This window comes from Sander vitreus, chromosome 20, assembly GCF_031162955.1.
Source record: "Sander vitreus isolate 19-12246 chromosome 20, sanVit1, whole genome shotgun sequence".
NCBI lineage: Eukaryota > Metazoa > Chordata > Actinopteri > Perciformes > Percidae > Sander > Sander vitreus.
In genome coordinates, this window is record NC_135874.1 from 19,955,060 (window position 1) to 19,974,346 (window position 19,287).

At 42.9% G+C, this 19,287-nt stretch overlaps 1 protein-coding gene across 1 annotated transcript; it reads left to right on the forward strand.

Moving 5' to 3' along the window:
- The first annotated feature begins 354 nt into the window (after window positions 1–354).
- On the forward strand, window positions 355–18,631 carry clic4 (chloride intracellular channel 4). Its single transcript, XM_078277526.1, has 6 exons — window positions 355–762; window positions 12,460–12,569; window positions 14,649–14,774; window positions 15,283–15,389; window positions 16,444–16,625; window positions 18,044–18,631. The coding sequence occupies exons 1-6, from the start codon at window positions 694–696 to the stop codon at window positions 18,206–18,208; spliced, it is 759 nt and encodes a 252-aa protein (XP_078133652.1). The 5' UTR covers window positions 355–693; the 3' UTR covers window positions 18,209–18,631.
- Window positions 18,632–19,287: the final 656 nt, after the last annotated feature.

The following is a 19,287-nucleotide window of genomic DNA, read 5'->3' on the forward strand; positions in this document are numbered from 1 at the left end:
TTCGTATAATGAAGGAACCAACACCAGTGGTTTTCTCTTGGGTGCACAATTTAAACAAAACAATTTATGGAAATGAATTGAGATATAATAACCAAACGAGATTGCCTGGTATTCACTGGAGGGTAAAACAATTTAGGAAAGTAGTGCTGGTAAGTGATTTAAAATCGTTTTATTTTTGGACAAAAATCGAATTAAATCTGTGGTAGCCTAAACTCTGCTCAGAAGCTCTATGTCTGCAGCCGCAGAGCGGCTCTCAAGCATCCTCGTGCTCCTCCCAACAAGAAGACTCCCCTCCTCAGACACTCCCACATTTTCTCTGTGTGCGCCTCGGATGACATCACGGCTTTAAATATTCCCGTTGCTTCTTCCCACCCGTCCTCATCATCACTACTCAACGAGCATTAGGAGCCTCACGGTTCAACGATGTTATTGTAGCTCAGCTTGGTTTAAGATATATAACTAGCAACGCTGAAACAATTGTATCTGACAACGCCGCTGCCTCATTGTTCGCTTTGCTTATATAGACTTGTGTTTCTAGCACCGGGGTGCTCCTTGGGGAGAAAAAAAGCGCCTACTGGGCTTCAGTGCGGAAAAAAGAGGTGGAGAAGAGGACCGAGCTAAGTCGGGCGTGGTAAAGAAAGAAGAAAAAAAAACTCATCTTTGTTAGCAAAACTTCAAAAAGTTGCACCCACAATGTCGCTGTCGGTACCGCAGAACGGAGTAAAGGCGGATAACGAACCCGTTATCGAGCTGTTTGTGAAGGTAAGACCGCAGCACAAAGTCGCATGGGATAAGTTTTCATTTTGAATAACTTGGATAAACCCAGCCACATCAGTACATTGTGATGAATAATGAGTATGCTGTTCGCTAACGTTATTCAATTTATTTAATTTTTGTACAAATTGTTTTTGTTTAGCTAAGACCGCTAACTCTAGGTACGTTGGTGTTTCACTCACAGGGTTTGCTAACGTACATTTCGTAGAAACACTAGAATATTTCGTGTCGCATTAAATTTAAACTTTTTGGTTTTATGTCTATATCCCTCTGCCATTGTGGCCATGTGGAGCCTGTAGTGTCACTAGCAGGGCGGGTGCAGCTTTCCTCCCATCTTAGGGAAAGAAGAGAAGAGCCTGCCAAGCTGAACGCTGGGCGCTTAATTCGTTAACAAAAGCTCCGTAGTAGTGGACCGTAACAGCCGATTCAACACTGTAACATGTGCTCATTTGCTGCAGTTGCATTTCATGCTCATAAATTGATTGATAAAATGTATAGCTTCCCAGAGTGATGGATTATGTTGGACGTGCATCCATTCTTTCTTTCTATCCAGCCATTCATGGATACTGGGGTAAGACTAAAACCAGCCATTTGAATGTTAAGTTTGGTGTCTAGGTCACCTTGTCAACACTCAGTTTGCCATCAAATATCTCCCAAACTCGGTTTGGTGTTGCTGTTGCAATGCACAACTTTTCCAAAGCTTATAGCTAACTGATACAGTATGAAAGACAATTGTGGGATATTGCTACTGTTTGTTGCAGCCATGTGTCATCATCAGGGGTGTTCTTGACACTGGTTGTTATTTAATGTCATATGTAACTATTAGTATTGCTTTCTGGAAAGCACAATTCATCCCATGTAGATGTGATAATAGATTAGGGAAGTTGATGGATTTTTCTTCAGATTGTATTTTATGATATAGGGTCTACAGCTCTACTGCCTTCCCTAAACCTGTAATCATGTACCAAAATGTCTTCACCTCAGTGGTGATGGTGGAGGGTTGTGAATGGCTGTTTTGTTTTCTTCAGCCTGCTGCTTTGCAGGGCGGGAAAATGGCAGGAGAAAGAAAAGTGTGGAGTGTGGGGCTGCCTGTGACAGGGGGAGTTGGAGGGAGTTATGGGGTCCTGACTGGGAGAGGGTTTTTGGGAGGTGGTGATGTTGCAGTGGGGTGTCACTAACCAGGAGAGTGAACACTTAATTGTGATGGTGAATGCTTGCGGTCCTGTTTAAAAAAAAAAGAAAAAAAAAAAGTAAATGCTACAGATGAGAGTTAATTTGTGGTAAGCCTAATAAATATTATCTACGCATGTACTTTTATTTAAATTAAATCAAATCATGCATGTGTAACCATCCGCCCATTCTCTTGGGCTGGGAGACTGTTGTACTCTTTGGTTGCAGTAGCTGTGAATTAGTCATCCAGTTTTTACAGATTCAGTAGAAATTCAGAAAACAAAAAACCTCTGTCCTACTTGCATTGTTCATGTTGACTCCTTGAAGAGAAGCCTTTTGTAGTGAAGCACTGATGTAGCGGCAGAACAAATCGGGAAAAAAAACAACAAAAAAACTGGCCAGCACCATTTCTCTTAACTACCTCTCACAGCCTACAGGAGAGGTTACATGATCCCCAGGCTTGGAAGGTTTACACATGTGGCCAACTCTTCCCTCTCAGTCCCTCCCTCCTTGGACTGCGTAGCTCGTTGTGCACAGAAGTTTCTTCCGTTGTGTTTCCCGACGTGTCTGTGTGTTTGTTCGTGAGATAGTATTTCGTTTCTATCGCCCTTGCATTGCTCTGTGTTATGTGCCAGCGTCTGACATGTCCACATCTATTATTGAGGCCGTTGTTCTTACTGTGCTGCGTTAAACACAGGCATGGGAGACAATGGCAGGCATGCAGGTTGCTGTAGGCTGGGCCTCTGGGAACAGCTGATAACAAACTGTGTGTGTGTGTGCTCTCTACACACAGCAGTGTCAGATCTGTTAATGCACTGCCACATATCAAAGCTGACTAATTATGCTTCTAGAGCATGAGTTGCCACCGTGTCCTAGCAGTGACTATTATGTTTTGATTGTCCCAGTTTAGAGATACTTTGATCTTGCAACTTCTTGTTTATAGCTACAGTTGTCACATTGCCATGGGAACACTTTACATTGTGCTCATCTGTGAGGGTGTGGACGTGAAGTTTGACATTTTGAGTTTATATTGCTCTCGGTTGCAAATGAGCATGATATGACTTTGTAAGAGGGAAGATCGACCCTTGATCTCGTCACAGTGCAGCAGATTAGATATTGTTTTGCACACATCACTAGTAGCTGGTGTGCTGTAGAGGGTGACTTCCCAGGAACATCCACCCTTGTTTGTTTCACTTGGTATGTCTTCCACACATCACATGGCTAAAGTGGTAACATGAAACCCTAAATCTAATGTATTTATTTGCTGTAAATGTATTACTCTGACACAAAGCCGAAAAGAATGAAAGGGTGCAGATTCCTAATAGTTATATAGAATTATTTTTTACAGTGTTCTTGAAAGCTGTTCTGACATCACGTTGGCGGTTTTCTTGTGTTACTTCTACAGGATGGTGAAGGAGATCCACTGTTAATGTGCATCATTTCCATTAAATCATTGCATTTGGTTATGTTTTCATTCAGTTTTTAAGTTTTTTACAAAGCTGTGTTAATGAGTCATTTTCCACCAGCATATGACCATGATGGTAAACAGAATATCTAGACAAACAAACAAAGAGAGGCTCTACTTGTGTGCCAGTGTGCCAAGGTCACACTACCGGTTACAAAACCTTCTGCTGCCTCCAGACTTCTATAGCTGTGCCAGCAGTAACAACAGAGCCAGTAAACATGTTGGAGAAGTGCTTTTTCAGTCTGGATGGCATAAGAGCCTGTCTGTGTTTGTCTATGTCTTTCAATTCCATGGTAACCCTGGAGATGGAAGCCTGCAACATGGCACGGCAAGGTCCCAGCAAAGCAGCACTAATGTAGGGAATGATCAGGGTCTACAATCTGGGCCTGCACGATTTGGGGAAAAATATGAATCACAATTTTTTTTAAAGAAAATTACTAAAAATTAAATCGCGAACAGGTCAATTGAGATCGCGATTTTATAACGATTTATCATGCAGGCCTACTACAATCTGTAGAAGGAATACATGCTCAACATGCATCACAAAGCCCACTCAGATTTAAGTCTTTCTTTCCTGGACATTAGAAAATATGTTACTTCTCCTGTGTCGCACCCTGAACTCTTAAGGCGCTGACCCACCAACCCAATAATCGGCCGTCGGACAGTCTGGTGAGGTCAGTGACTCGAGTCTGTTCGGTGTGTTCTGTGCCGTCGTCAGTCGGAGGAGCTGTCGCCCTTCATTTGGGCCGATTTGACATGTTGAATCGGAAGGCGGGCAGTCGGACTCAATGGCCAATCTGATTGGTGGAGTGCTAACCCGGAAATGACGAGCGGGATGAGCCTGACTAACGCCTCTCAAAATCTGACGAAAATCTTTTAAACGGACCTTTGTCGACCTGAAATGAAGACCGATTCAGCAACTGCATGGCCTATTTCTCGCTTAAAATGGTTTCAGAAACACGTTTCGGTGAACTATCTTCGTAAAATATGAGATCGTATTCTGAACTAAGTCGCTAAGCCAGACCCACGTGACGCGTTCGTCCAATCAGCTGCCGGTTTTTTGTTATTTTTTGGGGCGACAATACAGATTAGCGCCGCCTGCTGTTATGGAGATGTATTGCGTCTCACACGCGCAGAACGTACGCTCAAGTCGGCGTCGCTTCGGTGTGTTCCGAGGCACTTTTTTGACCAACTTGGGGAGGCAGTCAGTCAGACTGCCTTTTCTGCCGAAGGTCAGCCGTCGGGTTGGTGTGTCAGAGCCATAAGTTGACAGTATATTCTGTTTTTAAGTTTATTCTAAAGGCCTTGGGAAGAGCATGTGACAATCAGACTTATGCCTTGTGTTGTGCTTTTTTTTTTATGGAAACACAATGACCTTTTTCAGCAGTTAGTGCTCTAGGAGGGTGTCGGCAATGGAGTACTGCTTTTTCTTTCTTTCTTTTTTTTTAATAGGAAAATCAATAGTGGTTTATTTTTGCCAAGCATAAAGAAATGCTGCAGTCAGCATCATGAGTTAGGGGCCAAAGATTAATGGCTTGTTACTGTTGCAGAATGCTGTGAGCTGTTGTTTCTGCACTGTTAATTTGCTTTTGCAGCACCTGGCCTGTCTTTATTGCAACGGTCTGGTTGACTGACTCCAAACACTGCCCTAATCGATCTGGCAGTGTGTTGTTGTTGTTGTTGTTATTACACCTATTTTTATAGGCGCTTTAAGATCAAGCTTTGCGTTTTTATGGGACAGCAGATTCAGAAGTTTATTGTCCTTGTCTGTAGAATATGGGCTGGGTACAAAGGCTGGATTGTTCCTGGCAGTGTCTGAATAAAAATGTGCTGTATAAAATCATGTTGTGCCAATATATCCTGAGGAAAAACCTCGTTTGTTAGGAGGAAGAGCTTGTCTCGTTTGTGCTGCCCGACCAGGAAGCCAGTGGCTAATGAAGCATTTTTCCTATGAACAATCAAGGACAGGAAGTGAGGCCACCCTGAAACAACGTGGATCCGAGACTTTGAAGATTTGATCCCAACAGAGAGTATTACTAACAGTACTAACTGAGTTAGTTCATGGATTGGTGTGTTTTACTTGTTAACTAATTGGGCTGTACAGGTTACTGCTCCAATTATAACCTACCGGATCAGGATGCAGAGGAAAAACGAGCCTCAGACTATACCTCCGCCTCTCGGTTACATCATCCTCACTGTCAGCAGAGGTGTGTGACCCCTTAAATGAGGAGAATCTGCACTGCTCGCTACACATGTAACTCGATCCATCTCAACGTGATCCAGTCTGCTTGTGTTTCACATGCTGTGTTCTTCATAGCAGAGCGTACTTCAGTGTATATGGCACAAAGTGTAGTACCAGAACGTGGAGGATTGGATGATCATCATCACTCCATCAAGGTGCATAGTGGAGTGTCCCAAATATCCATCTTGGCTTTTTTTTGTCTTTCAAGGAACCTGGAAGAAGAAGACTAATGGAGCACTTCACTTGGTAACGTTAACGTCTTAATCACGGCAGCTCTGGAAGGGCTAAAATTGAAATCTTTGTATATATTTAAAAATGACTTTGACTAGGCTACTGCAGAAATCCCAAATGCAATATTTCAATAGTGATCTGTTATGCCACTTGATATTATTAGCCTACATGTGGTAATATGATACATATACTGTTGGGGCTGGGCAATATATCGATATATGAGGCTAGATATTGTCTGAAGTTTTGGATATCTTAATATAACGCAATTTGCCTTTGCCTACTTAGTCATTATATCCATGTTATTGGGGATTATTTATCATTGTGTAAATATTTAGTGAAAGCACCAATAGTCAACCCTACAACATCGCCGCAATATTAATATCGATGTATATGGTTAAAAATGTGATATTTTATTTTCTTCATATCGCCCAGCTCTATACGTTCTACACTCTGTAAACTTAAAGGCTTGTGCGTGAGCTGTTCCTCAATTGTTTCGCATGTTTGATTTTTATGATGTAAAAAAGCCAGGCAGCATGTCTCAGACTGGTACTGAATTACAGGTCAGAGAGAGAGAGAGACGCACGGTCTGCTCAGAATTACTGATGAGTGTTTGTGTGGCCTCTGTGCAGGCTTTTTTCTGCCGTGCGTATTATCTGGCATGTGTGGCAACAGCATGCTGGCATTGTGACGGTGCCAAAGGGTGGTTGACAGTTGCTGGGCGAGACATGTGTCCTGAAGGAATTGCTACAGGATTCATTTGGGTTCAAAAATGAATGATTTCAGCCCTGTACAGAGAATTTGATTTTGAAAATATTACTTTTTGGCTACTTTCCATATTATTTCCTATGCAAATGTGCAGGAAAACCGGGAGGATGACGATAAAAGTGTGGGTTTTGTGTATGCGGGTGAGCATGTGTGAATACCGTACATGAGTCTGCCCTAGTCATCAGCCTGGGGTCTATGAATGCGTAAGTTGGTGGAGAGTTGGAGCTGGTGCTGACCTCAGTATGCCGCTCGGTGTTTGTGTTAGACACTTGAAACAACAGTCGCAGCAAGGGTGATTGTTGGTTCATGCTGATCTCCTACACGGTTTGTTTTACCATCATTTTAGAGCTGTATTTGGCTACTTGTCAACAAACGCCAATCCTGTTCATCTAGAAACCTGACTTGGCTGTTGGTCTTATCTCTTCTACACTGTGGCTAAATACAGTCGTTACAACATTATGACTTTGCTTACATCATTGCCGTGGCATGGTTATGCAGTAAGCCTCTTTCAGTCTCCAACTTTGCACAGAAACTGGTGGTTCTCAGACAGCGCTCCTGTGCTCCAGCACAGTAGGCCTGTGTCTGACTGGAAGTCTTGAGGTTTCCACTGAGTGATGTCAGCCAGAGTCAGAGCCACACCAAGGATGTGATGGCGTTTCCATATTCCAGCAGGATCTGACTCCTCTGTACACTCATCTCTCTGAGCGTGGTCTCAGGACTGAGCCCCACCCCGTCCGGCCCTAGTCATGCAGACACACAACCTCAATACATTTTTGACGATGGTCAAAATCTGCCCATAGGAATGAGTATTAAACTGTTGAGTAGGGCTGCAACTAATGATTATTTTCATAGTCGATGAATCTTTTTTTTCTCTCGATTAATCGATTAGTTGTTAGGTCTCTAAAATGTCAGAAAATGGTGAAAAATGTGGATCAGTGTTTCCCAAAAGCCCAAGATGACGTCCTCAAATGTCTTGTTTTGTCCACAACTCAAAGATATTCACTTTACTGTCACAGAGGAGAGAAAAAAAACTAGAAAATATTCACATTTAAGAAGCTGGAATCAAGAATTTTTACTTTTTGTCTTAAAAAATTACTTAAACCGACTATTCGATTTTCAAACTATTCAGATAGCTCATTCTTAGCCTGTTTGCAATTTTCCTTAAACCTGAAATTCTGAATAGGCATGTTAACGCTGAAATTGCATCAGCAGCTGGAGTCAAAAAACATCGTGTGGCATGCAAAACCTCTCGAATGTTTTGCTTCGACAAAGTCTGTAATTCATGCTGACGCCCTGGGTTCTACTGTAGCTACCCTGCTGACATGCCCATGAACAAGTTATCAAATAATTCAGGTGTAGGGCTGCTGTTCTGTAGCTGGCCTTGACCTCTGACCAGCCCCATGATATGACAAGGGGTCATGTGTCTTAACTTATTCAGTCAGCCTGGTTCTGTTCAAGTCGTTTAAGACCACCGGGGGCCGAGTAACCCTGTATAAAACAGCCAGCTTTGGGTTCAACTGCTAAGTCTAGTTACAGTCCTAACCCCAACCCTGGCTGTATACTTGGCCTGCAAACTGGGAGAGGCGTTGCCATGACGTTACCATGGCTGCCCACTCTCGAATGGACATTCCTGCTGTGTGTCAGAGCAGGAGGAGGAAAGCTGCAGCGCTTGTTACATCGTCCGTTCCTTATTCGGTCAAAGTGTGGCTTGAACTTTCTGAGCAGCCCACCCAATTTAGAATATGAAGTGTGTTGGGGAGGGGAAGGCACGGCAGCCATGTTACTAAAATTAGGCTGTGAGCAGCGACTGGGAGGGCCGTGCCCAGTTTGAACAGGATTCCTTGTCCCTGAATGCTGACTACTGTAACTGTGGTCTCACATCACCAGTCGGGAAAAGGAATCTTCTGTCTTAAAGAAATACCTGTAAATAGTTAAGAAAGTGGGAGAATAAAAGAGGTTGAGTTGAACAGCTCTTGCGTTTTATGTGCCTTCTTGTAAAATGTTATAGGACTGGACTTGTAAAGAGGAAACCTTTTGTGCCTGTTAAAAGTGCACATACCTGCAAGTGCTTACATAGCCATGTTATGTTCAAGCTAATTAGTTAAGGCCTAGCATCATCCTCATTACTGCCGAGATGTGTTGAGTTGGTCATTAATCAACGGCTAGGTAGCATAGTAGTCATAGGGGAAGTGATAAAGGTGTGTGTGAAAAAGTGCTTTAAACACACCGCTGGTCCCCTTGCTGACTGAGGTCTCATTGTTCTGCTGCAGGGCCACGCTGTCGTGTCCTGGATGACATCCGACTGTTAAGCATGACTCACACTCGCTACTGGGCAGCTGTGTGTGTTTGGCATTAAATAAACAAGCATCTGTTGACTCACATCCATTCAACAAAGCTTGAGAGTCTGTTAGCGGAGTAGTCAGCTGTCGCTGCTTCTGTGCCCTAGACGTTGTTATAGCAGTTTCATATCAGGAAATCTCTGTGAAAGATGGTGTAACCGTCTGCAAGATGTGAGTCATTTCTGACATTGGAGGCAAAATAGCAGGCTACACACTGGGCACTGCTCAGTGTTTCTGTGAATGCTGCTTGTGTTTGGAATCAAATCGCTGCTTTACTTCTTGGAAAAAGGGGAATTTTTTTCAGTTGATGTGCCTTGCCTTATAAGGGCCCACTCAAAATAAGTTCTTGCCTTGCTTGTATCTTTTTATTGGGGTGTTTTTTTTTTTTCCCCTCCCCTTGCTAACTGGTGACGTACCTAAAAGCTTTACAAACAAAAAGTGCATTGTGTTGCTGTTTTAAAGGTTCTCCAGACGCCCTTTTCTGAATGTCGCACTGTAATAGTGGCACTCTGGAAAGTGTTAGTAGGATGGAGGACTATGCTTTGAGGGGTGTCCTGAACCTTCATACTCGTTTTGGGCCATAGCCTTCATAAAATCTTGTTTTTAATTTTCATCGATCTCCTGAGCTTATTCTCTAAGGCACTACTTTGAAAGGTTATTCGGCACAATTATTGCTGAAGACCACCTCACTTGGGTCCATACAGTGAAACAGCTAAGCAGTTCAAATGTCACAGGCAGTGGAAATGCAGCTCCACCGGCATCATCACTTACACTAAACAAAGCACCCTCTTCGGCGGGAGTAACGGGACATTTCTGGAATAGTTTCTCCCTCCTCCCCAAATGCCCAACCCCCCCCCCAGACTCCACAGAGGGGCCCAGGATAAGGGGAGAAGAATAAAGGCGGAAGGGGTAAGAAACAAGAAGCGTGCCAAACGGCATACAGCCTCTGAAGCTAGCCATCTTTTCTCTTCCTCCCACTTAAAGCTTCCATTACCGCTTGTTCTCCTTCGTCATTCTCCTTTGTCTATGATCCTTAATTTCCTCCCTGTTTACTGTAATATATATATCTCTATCTGTTTGCCCCTCTCTCCCTATTTACTGTAATCTCTCGCTCGCTCGCTCGCTGTCTGCAGCAGATCCCTGCTGTCAGTATCTTTTGGCAGAGAGCTGCAGTCTGCTCTGCAGCAGACACCAGAGGGTAGGAGCACAGCCATGGCTCCTTGGACAGACCGAGAGAGAAAAAAGTGTAAAATGTATTTCTCCGCTTAAAAGCAGCTCATTGTGTTGAAGTACAGCATTATAAGTCCAGCAACACATTTTGATTTACAAATCACATTGCGTCGTGTGGTTTGAATTTTTGTCCCTACAGAAAGGGGGCTCACTTCAGACGGTTTACCTGTAAATTGGTCCACACTGTGTGCTCTGCTGTCCATGTCATATGTGTCTGGCCATTGCCATGGGAACAGTTGCTGTGCTGCATTGCCACCCTTGATCCAGAACTGAATTGTTCTCTGTAGGTGTAGCGCTGTGAGGCAAATGGAGTAATCATCCCACTGATGTCTTTGTGATTCGCTCAGGATCAGCAAATGCTAGTGTAGTCTAGTGATGGCCATCTTATCCCCATCACTTCATGGCCGAAGCTTTATTTTAGAATTGAATCATGTAAAGTGAAAGGAGGACTTTCATTTGCTGAACAAAGGCAGTGATCTAAGCCAAGCTTTTCAGATATTGAATTCAGAGGGGGGGAGAGGGAGAGGACAGCCGCAGTACAATGGGAGCCAGCAGGCAGATCAAGCAGAGCCATCCCACTGGGCGTCACACGGAGGACAACAGCAGCCAGCCTGTCCACACCAGCAAGGAGCTGCTGGACTGACTGAACCCTTCAGAACAAAGTCCACTATTGAAGACAGCGCAGAACCTGCATCTCGGATAATAAACCGATAATCTTCTTAAGATAGTGGTTGAGGTAAAACTGATTTGAATCGGATTTTTTTTTATTCAGCACTCTTTGCAAGTCTTTGTGAAAACAGTTGATTTGTGTCCATCTTTTGCATTACACACACATAGTCACACTTTGAATATCACCTCAGGACAGATGCAGAAGGGAATGAGGAGTGACTGACGAGGCAGACAAAAACCCAACAATATTCAGCAGCTTACAGAGGCTCTGCTACAGTAATACACTGAATGAAGAGGTGCATTCCAGAGCACATCAAATGACCTCCATGCTTTGTGAATACATGAATAAGGTGGATTCTTTTTTTGGCCTGCCTTGCCTGGATAATGGCATACCTCAACAGAGCCACGTAGCTCTGAACCAAGTCTATGGTAAAGTTTGTAATATACAGTATATGCCTGGTGGCGCATTTAAGAAGTAACATTTTTTGTCAGTGCACCACGAATGAAAAGGAGCAAATGAGAACAATATTGGATTTCAGTTTCACAGTGATTTCTTCTTAATAAGTAGTAATAGTAATTTTGCCATTACGTGATTTAAGTAAAAATGAAAATGAAATTTTCTTGGAACAGACATTCACTGTGCGGCAATCGGCTTTGCAGATTTCATTAAGATACTACGTAAACCTCAGTTAATCAAATGAAGTGCTTATTCTGCCTCCTGATGTAGAATCCAAACCATATTTGTCCTCTGCTACACCCTTCTCACGCCATACGTGGCTGTGGGTTGAGAAAAGCGAGCGATAATTTAGAGAGTTGGAGAAGCGTGTGACAAGGAGATGTGTGGGTGTGGAGGTACTTTTTCTCATTCTCCATGGAGTGATCAGACTGTTCTGTCAGTGCTTTAGCTTACCAAAAAAAAAAACATGCATGTTGTGTTTTTAAATCTCTTTTCAAAACTCAGTCCTGTTTCGCTCTGGTGCTAATGAGCGTCAGTCATTAATTTGGAGGACATGCGCCACATTAATCCAATTCGCATAGCCACTGCTCAGTCTTGTGTTTGTGCAGTCTTGCATAAGAGGAAACAAGAGGCGGTCCGAGTCTTAATCACGCCAAAAGTTTCCTCTTTCTCTTGGACAGTAGTTCTTATTAATGGAGGGGGAAGTGTCCTGAAGTATTTAAGACAAGGGGGTCGACTCTCTCCACTCTTTCCCTGCTACTTCATTTCGAGGGCAGCCTGTAATGTGCATAAAGAGTCATTGTCTGAAATGGGCCCTCTCTGCGTGAGTGCAGTAAAACGCCCTGGGCCGTAAACAGAGACGTGATCTCTATCCAGATTGTCAGGTTGTTGACTCGCAGTAGAAACCCATTACACATGTTTTTAAGATCTTTATCTGCTATCTTGTGTTTTATGCTTGCAATAATTCAATCTTGGACGTTTCCTTCCTGTGTTTGAAAGATAGAAACTGGTGCCATCGTTAGTGTACTCTTTCTTCAGGAATGATACAGTACCTGAAACGTATTGCTGATAGGTAATCTACTCCTATTCTAACTTGCTATCTGTGTGTTTATTTAAGGCGGGAAGTGATGGGGAGAGCATCGGGAACTGCCCTTTCTCCCAGAGGCTCTTCATGATCCTGTGGCTTAAAGGAGTCGTCTTCAACGTCACCACAGTGGACCTGAAGAGGTGAGTCCTACTCCCATTCCCCATCCTCCGCTGTCCGCTGTTTCCTTATCGTCCTCTACTGCAGCTTGTTCTTCTTTCTTCGGTTGTTTAACCAGGATTGAAACAAATCCTCTTTTTTTTTCTTTTTTTTTTTTCCTTCCTTTGATAGCCTCCTACAGCTTTTCTGGGCGTTTTCACAAAGGCCTTGGCGGCTCTGTAATGCTTTGATCCAGCCCCACCTCTGACACACTCGCTGCTTCCCCACTGCTTATTTGGTTTTCCCATGACCCTTTCTCAGGCCGGAGAAAATCGGAGGAAAAATAAACATACAGACTCTGGAGAGGCTATTTAAGGTTCCACTCACTTCCTGTCTAGATTTTGGTGGGCCAATATGTTATTTTTCACCACAGGCATCAGAAAACGGTGGGGTGTGTGTGTGTGTTTTCCACTTGCTAAGGCAGGACGAGGCAAGTGCCAGATTATTTTCAGACATGGTCAGATGAAAGTCTGGTTTATATGCTCTTCGCCATGTGTGTTTGACTCAGAGATTTGAGAGATCGGTGTGGCAGCTGGTTCCTCACCAGGCGTCTCCTCCTCTGGGACATGGAGACCACTGCTTGCTGACAAAACACAACAGAGATGTACTTAATAAATACTGGGCCTCTTTTGTACAGCTAAAAGAAGGAAAGAAGTGTCCATTTGACTAGACATTTGGTGTCCGCACATTCAAGATGACTGCATAGGTTTGGGTATATTTGCATATATTTTCCCTAGCAGAAGGCGCGTTGCATAAAATATAGCATGCTGATATCCTGTAAAAGGCAATGTAGGATGTCCGTCCACTTAGCAATGTCCGTTTACCCTTTGTTCCGCTAGAGTGACTACTTGGTGAGGTGCTTTACTTTTTATTTCTTTCCAGGGGAACAGGTGATCCAGACTCCATGCTATATAGTCTCTGTAACCTTGAGTAAACATAAAGCCTCTGTGTATTGCAAAAGAAGCCGTGTTTGCCATGTTTATGGCTCTTTATTGTATTATGTTTGGGTCAAGGCTATCATGTTAAAGGGATAGTTCAGAGTGTGGTTGTATGAGGTACTAATTCAGAGTCAGTGGGCCTACTTTTTTTTTTTTGGGTACAAAATACGTTTTGCTGTGTGTCCCCATACTGCTGCCCGCTTCTCCATACATGTGGCATGCCGACTGCTATCTACTGTAGTTAATACACTGACTATGGAGTACCTCATACAACCCCACCTCAAAATATCCAAACTATTTCTTTAATATTTGTTTCCGTTATAAAGGCCTGTGATTCTTAAAGCAGTTTATGTGCGCCTCAGTGATATCACTGGGTGAGGGTGTCACTTCCCTTTTGCATGCCAAAGAGTTGAAGTAGTTTCCTGTTTTTTTTTTTTTTTTTGTCCTCAGATGGCTTGTCCTTTAAACTCAGCCACCATTGGGAACATTGTCAAAAACCTGGACCACTTAAGCGTCTCTATGGATACATGTTGCTAGTTACATTAGAACAAAGAGGATTCGCACAGTCTGCTGGCTAACACCAATCTGTTGGGCTCTAACAGACACTGATGTGTGTTATCTTGTCTATATACTGAAGGGATTTAGGCCAGTTGTGTTCACACTACTCATTCAACACATGCTCATTTTTTTTCATGTGTCAGTGTCATCTGCCTGCCAGAGACATCTGGCACAAAATGTGCTGGTTTGAAGGCTGCAGGGAGAAAGGGACAGCCAAACACACTCATGGAGACAGACAAACGCACACTTACAGTTAAAGACTGAGCAGCTATAGTTGGAGAAGGATGAGGGCTGGATGGCTCTAAAAAAAAAAAAGTGGTTTAGGTGCAGCAGGCTGACAAAGAGCCACAGCACTTTCAATTGCTTAAACTTGCTTGAAATATGTGTTTTTAAGCAGACCATTATGAATCTTGTCTCATTCACAGTTCTTTTATATCTTAATTCTATGTGGGAGGGAAAGTTACTTTTACTTGCTAGATCCACATGCATTATAAAAATGTTTAAGTTGGTTGCGTGGCTTTGTTCCATTTAGTTCTATCCACTAAAGTTGCTTCACTTCTCTTCCAGGAAGCCTGCAGACCTCCAGAACCTGGCCCCCGGCACACACCCACCCTTTATCACCTTCAACGGCGAGGTCAAAACTGACGTCAACAAGATCGAGGAGTTCCTTGAGGATGTCCTCTCCCCACCCAAGTGAGTGGCTTCTCACCTCTGTGGCAAGGCTTTGACACACTGAAACTCTGAACGCTGCACTACTGTCATGAGCGCACTGCTTTTTAAATGCTCTGTTAGCATGTAATAAACGGTAGGTACCAATGTTTTACTTAAAGGATAAGGCTTGCAATATTCTATACTTTTCTTATTGTCCCCAAATCCCATGAAAAGACCAAAACCAACAATGTGTCAGTAAATCTCTCTATGGCTCTCAAACCTAAGCCCATTTGTTCCTACTAGCTTAAACAGCTAGGCAACATAGTTTTTAGCAAACATTATTTGGCGAATAATACACATTTGGGGACTCAAAATAAACTACAGTGCCCATGTTCATGGTAATTCTCGGACAACAGTGGATGCCTGTGGGACAGAGAAATATGCTATGCTGTAATATCAAGGTTTGGCTATACAGATAATACTTGTTATTGGGCTCAATTCATTGCTGGTTTTAACAGGGTTTGTTACTTGTATGTGTGCTTGTGTGCAGGTACATCAAGCTTGGTGCAAGACACCCCGAGTCAAACACAGCTGGAATGGACATCTTTGCCAAGTTTTCAGCATTCATTAAGAACTCAAAACCAGATGCAAATGAGGGTAAGTTACCTGTATCTGTCTTTGACGCACGCGCGCTGGTTAAGTGATCCAGAAACCACCTTATCCTATGTGTAGGGAGAGCTCTCTGGTTGCTAGGCGACATTGATGGCCCTGCCCTGATTGGTGGTTTACAGCCTCACTAGGAACACAGAGCTTTTGTTCCTCTTGTCCTCATGCTCCCTGTCTCACCTGGTGGAGCTCTCTGGAAAACCACAGAGCACCTATCCTGAGAATGAACTAGTGCTCACAATCTCATCCTTCTTGTTCCTGACTCATGCACCCCGGACCCCACTGTACGAGAGGGGTCATATCACAAACTTCACATATACGGTTATTGGAATATAATGTCTCCATAGATATTTTTTGCGTCCTGGGTGAAACCATTTCTGGAATTGTTTCCCTTGAAGGATGTTCAGGGTATTCACAAAATACCAAGAATTAGTATTGTATTTTAGTTGGCTGTTCTCTACCCTAGGAAAATATTTAACCATGGTGAGCTGGATGTGGAAGCCAAGGCTGTGTCAACAGAGTTTGAGACGGAATCTCATGGTTCAATGATAAGTGCTTTCCGAAGATAACCGGTCAAGTCTACTGTTAAACTACTGGAACGAACGGTCGTTCAGTCATATTTTCCAACAATGGAATGAATTGTTAATGAATGACGATCGATAGATGAATAGAAATGGGGTGAAGAAAAAAAAAAATATTACAGCTGTGCAATCAAATGCAATCCATCGAAATCTGTGGTGGGTAGTAAGCTTTTAATAAGATGGTATTTGTTACTTAAGCATACCATTGTATCACACAGGTGTCCATGATGTGTTTTGTTTCCTACATTTCAAAATGTACACAGTGTACATGCACGCAAGGGCTTGTCTTTTGATGAAATGCTGCCCTCATGTGGCTGATCAGCACATGGGCGTAGCAGCTGCAGTAGGAGGCCTCAGTAAAAGCCATTCAATTACATAAAAACGTATTAAAGTAGATTATTTGCTCACTGAATGTATAATTAAACTTTTTTTATTTTTTTTATATCTCTCGCGTTTCCTTGCAGCTCTGGAGCGCGGCCTCCTGAAGACACTGCAGAAGCTGGACGAGTATCTTCACTCACCACTGCCTGACGAGATAGACCACAACAGCATCGAAGACGTCAAAGTGTCCAACCGCAAATTCTTGGACGGTGATGAAATGACCCTGGCTGACTGTAACCTGCTGCCCAAGCTGCATATAGTCAAAGTGAGCAAGGGTGCATTTTGAACATCACTGAATCATTGTCGTGTTAATTGTGATATCGTGGCGTTAATATGGCACACCCACGGAGCACCCACACAGGTGTTTTCACTTAAGTTACCTAATTAGGCTTCTTCTTAGGACTGTGTGGGAACACACAGACTGTACATCTCCCTCGCTCTCCTGTTGCACCTGTCTGGGTGGAACAAAGATCAACCGTGAGATTGGTGACCTCATGTCATTCCCAGCAAGGCTCCACCCAACTTCAACCTAAGCACTGGGCTAATCAGCCAGGGGAAACGCCTGTATGGGTGGGCAGGGTCTTCACAGGCATGAGGTCAGCGAACTTCATGAACCACTAAGAATGATAAAGGAGGGACTTTTCCCACTCATACTGGTGCAACAAAACTAATAGCAGGAGAGAGATAGCAGTCAAACTATCAGAATCAGAAAAGTTTTCTTTGCCACAATAAGTACACTTACAGTATGTGGAATTTGCCTTGGTGAAAGGTGCATACATGAAACAAAACACATTAAACATGAATATAAAATAAACAAATACAGAAAAAGATATATATATATTATACTTACAAAGTAACTGTAAAAAAAGTGCAAAATGATTGCAAAGAATATAAATCGATCAAATCCTTACACACCAACATGCTCTCAAGAAGGAGTTTAATTAGGAAAGGAGTGGACAATGGGGATGTAGAATCTGTTTTAAGTTTGGCATAAGGGTGAGACTAGTTTTTAATTTCAGTCTTATTGTGGGTGCTAATGTTTCTCAAAACTCAAAATGAACAATGTCCTGTTGTTGCAAGGATGTTGATACAACTCTGTAAGGCTGCAACTATTGATGATTTCCATCGTTTATTTAGCTTGAAAAGAACCATTTTCTCAATTAATTAATCATTTGGTTTATATAAATAAATGGTAATAAAAAAATGTGTTGCAAGTCAATGATCTTGTTTTGTCTAACATCCAAAAAACTGAAAGATATTTAGTTTACAATCATGACAACAAAGAAAAGCAGCAAAATATTCATATTTAAGAAGCTGGAGCTAGTGACTGGTTGGCCTTTTCTTTTTCAGTATTGACTTAAACAACTCTCCAAAAAAATTCATTTCCCATTGAGCAACAATTTTAAAGTAATTCAGTGTTAATTACGAACAAATTACTTTTAAAAAACTGTTGCAGCAACAGTCGTTTTGTAATTTAATCCAACTATTAAACAAGTTTAATTTCCTGACCAATAATTTTTGTCGGATTAGGTTAGCTCTGAACTGATGCAAAGAAATGACAGTATAAACTGCATCACAGTGTTTGGCAAAGACTGGAACGGGCTATTTTGCTGGCGCTCCGAGTTTATGAAAGAGTTCATCGCTCAATTGGTGAGATTTATAACTTCTAATACCTTCCTCCAGGTGGTGGCCAAGAAGTACAGAGGCTTTGACATCCCCAAAGAGATGACCGCCATCTGGAAGTACCTGAACATGGCCTACACGCGCGAAGAGTTCACCAACACCTGCCCCAGTGACAAAGAGATTGAAATAGCCTACGGAGACGTAGCCAAGAGGCTGGTCAAATAAGCTCCTCTGTCCTGACCTCCTCCCTCAGCCCCTAACCCCCCCACACACACACACGCGCGCGCGCGCCTCCCCTCCCCAGTTCTGGGACTGATGTGCTCATTCACGAGAAAGAAAAAAAACTCTGGACTTCTTTTCCTTCTCTCCTCACCTACAGCGACTCCCAATGCATGAACCCTTTTTTGTTAATTTTTTTCCAAGACCTTTTTTGTTGATTCAGCAAAAGGTCACCATTGTTCCACCTTTCATCGTTAATTGCTTTTGCTTTTCATTTGCTGATGAGTGCTGTGAGGCGCCGGAGAAGCAGCCTGACACGTGTATCAGTGCTTATCAATGTCGGGAGCGTCGTCAAACACGCTCCCTGATAAGTGGCCTTCAAGCAGACCTTCCCTCTGCGTGCAGGGGAACGGTCACAAGCTGTTTGATTCTGTTGTCTGTATAATATTGAAATAGCTCTTTCTAGGATTGCTTTAAACTGAGACACAGTTTTCTTCCCTGTCTTTTGGCTTATTAAGAGGCATTGTAAACAGTGTAGAAGCTAATCCAAACCTGAGTGATTGACATATCAAGTGAGAGATGCTTTATATTATTGTTGAGCTGCTTAAAATAAATCAAAAATAATTGTAACTGCAGGTAAAGCTACCTGGTATCCATGCTCTGATTTCATCATTGCCTCAAATAGGCAAAAGTCTGGTAGCTCAGTAGAATTGTAGGAAATTTCCTGTACTGGCTGCAGAAGTAACAACTCAGGACAAATCTAACCTGAGGTCTAAGAAATATTTAACCACATGTAGCTTACAGGCATTCGAGGAGTAGATGTCTAGACTGGCCTTTTGTTAATCGCCACAAAAAAAGCTTGCTAACTCTTTCTTCTCTTGTGAAGCATGAAGGAAAGACTTCGGTCCTGCTGACCGTAGCTGTAGTTTGGATTGCTCATGGCGGACCAAAAGGGGCACATTATACTGGTCTCACTGTGGATAGGATGACTCCGGCTATGTAAGAAATAAATAAAGAAACCACACTATTGTTTCCTTCTACATAGCATACAAAATGAAGGACACAAATGTGCAGTCGTGCACCAG

Excerpts from the sequence above, each read along its gene's own strand:
- clic4 (XM_078277526.1), top strand. The coding sequence starts at position 694 with ATGTCGCTGTCGGTACCGCAGAACGGAGTAAAGGCGGATAACGAACCC. Across the intron at positions 12,570-14,648 it reads ACCACAGTGGACCTGAAGAG|GAAGCCTGCAGACCTCCAGA; the intron begins GTGAGTCCTACT and ends CTTCTCTTCCAG. Across the intron at positions 16,626-18,043 it reads CCAAGCTGCATATAGTCAAA|GTGGTGGCCAAGAAGTACAG; the intron begins GTGAGCAAGGGT and ends ACCTTCCTCCAG.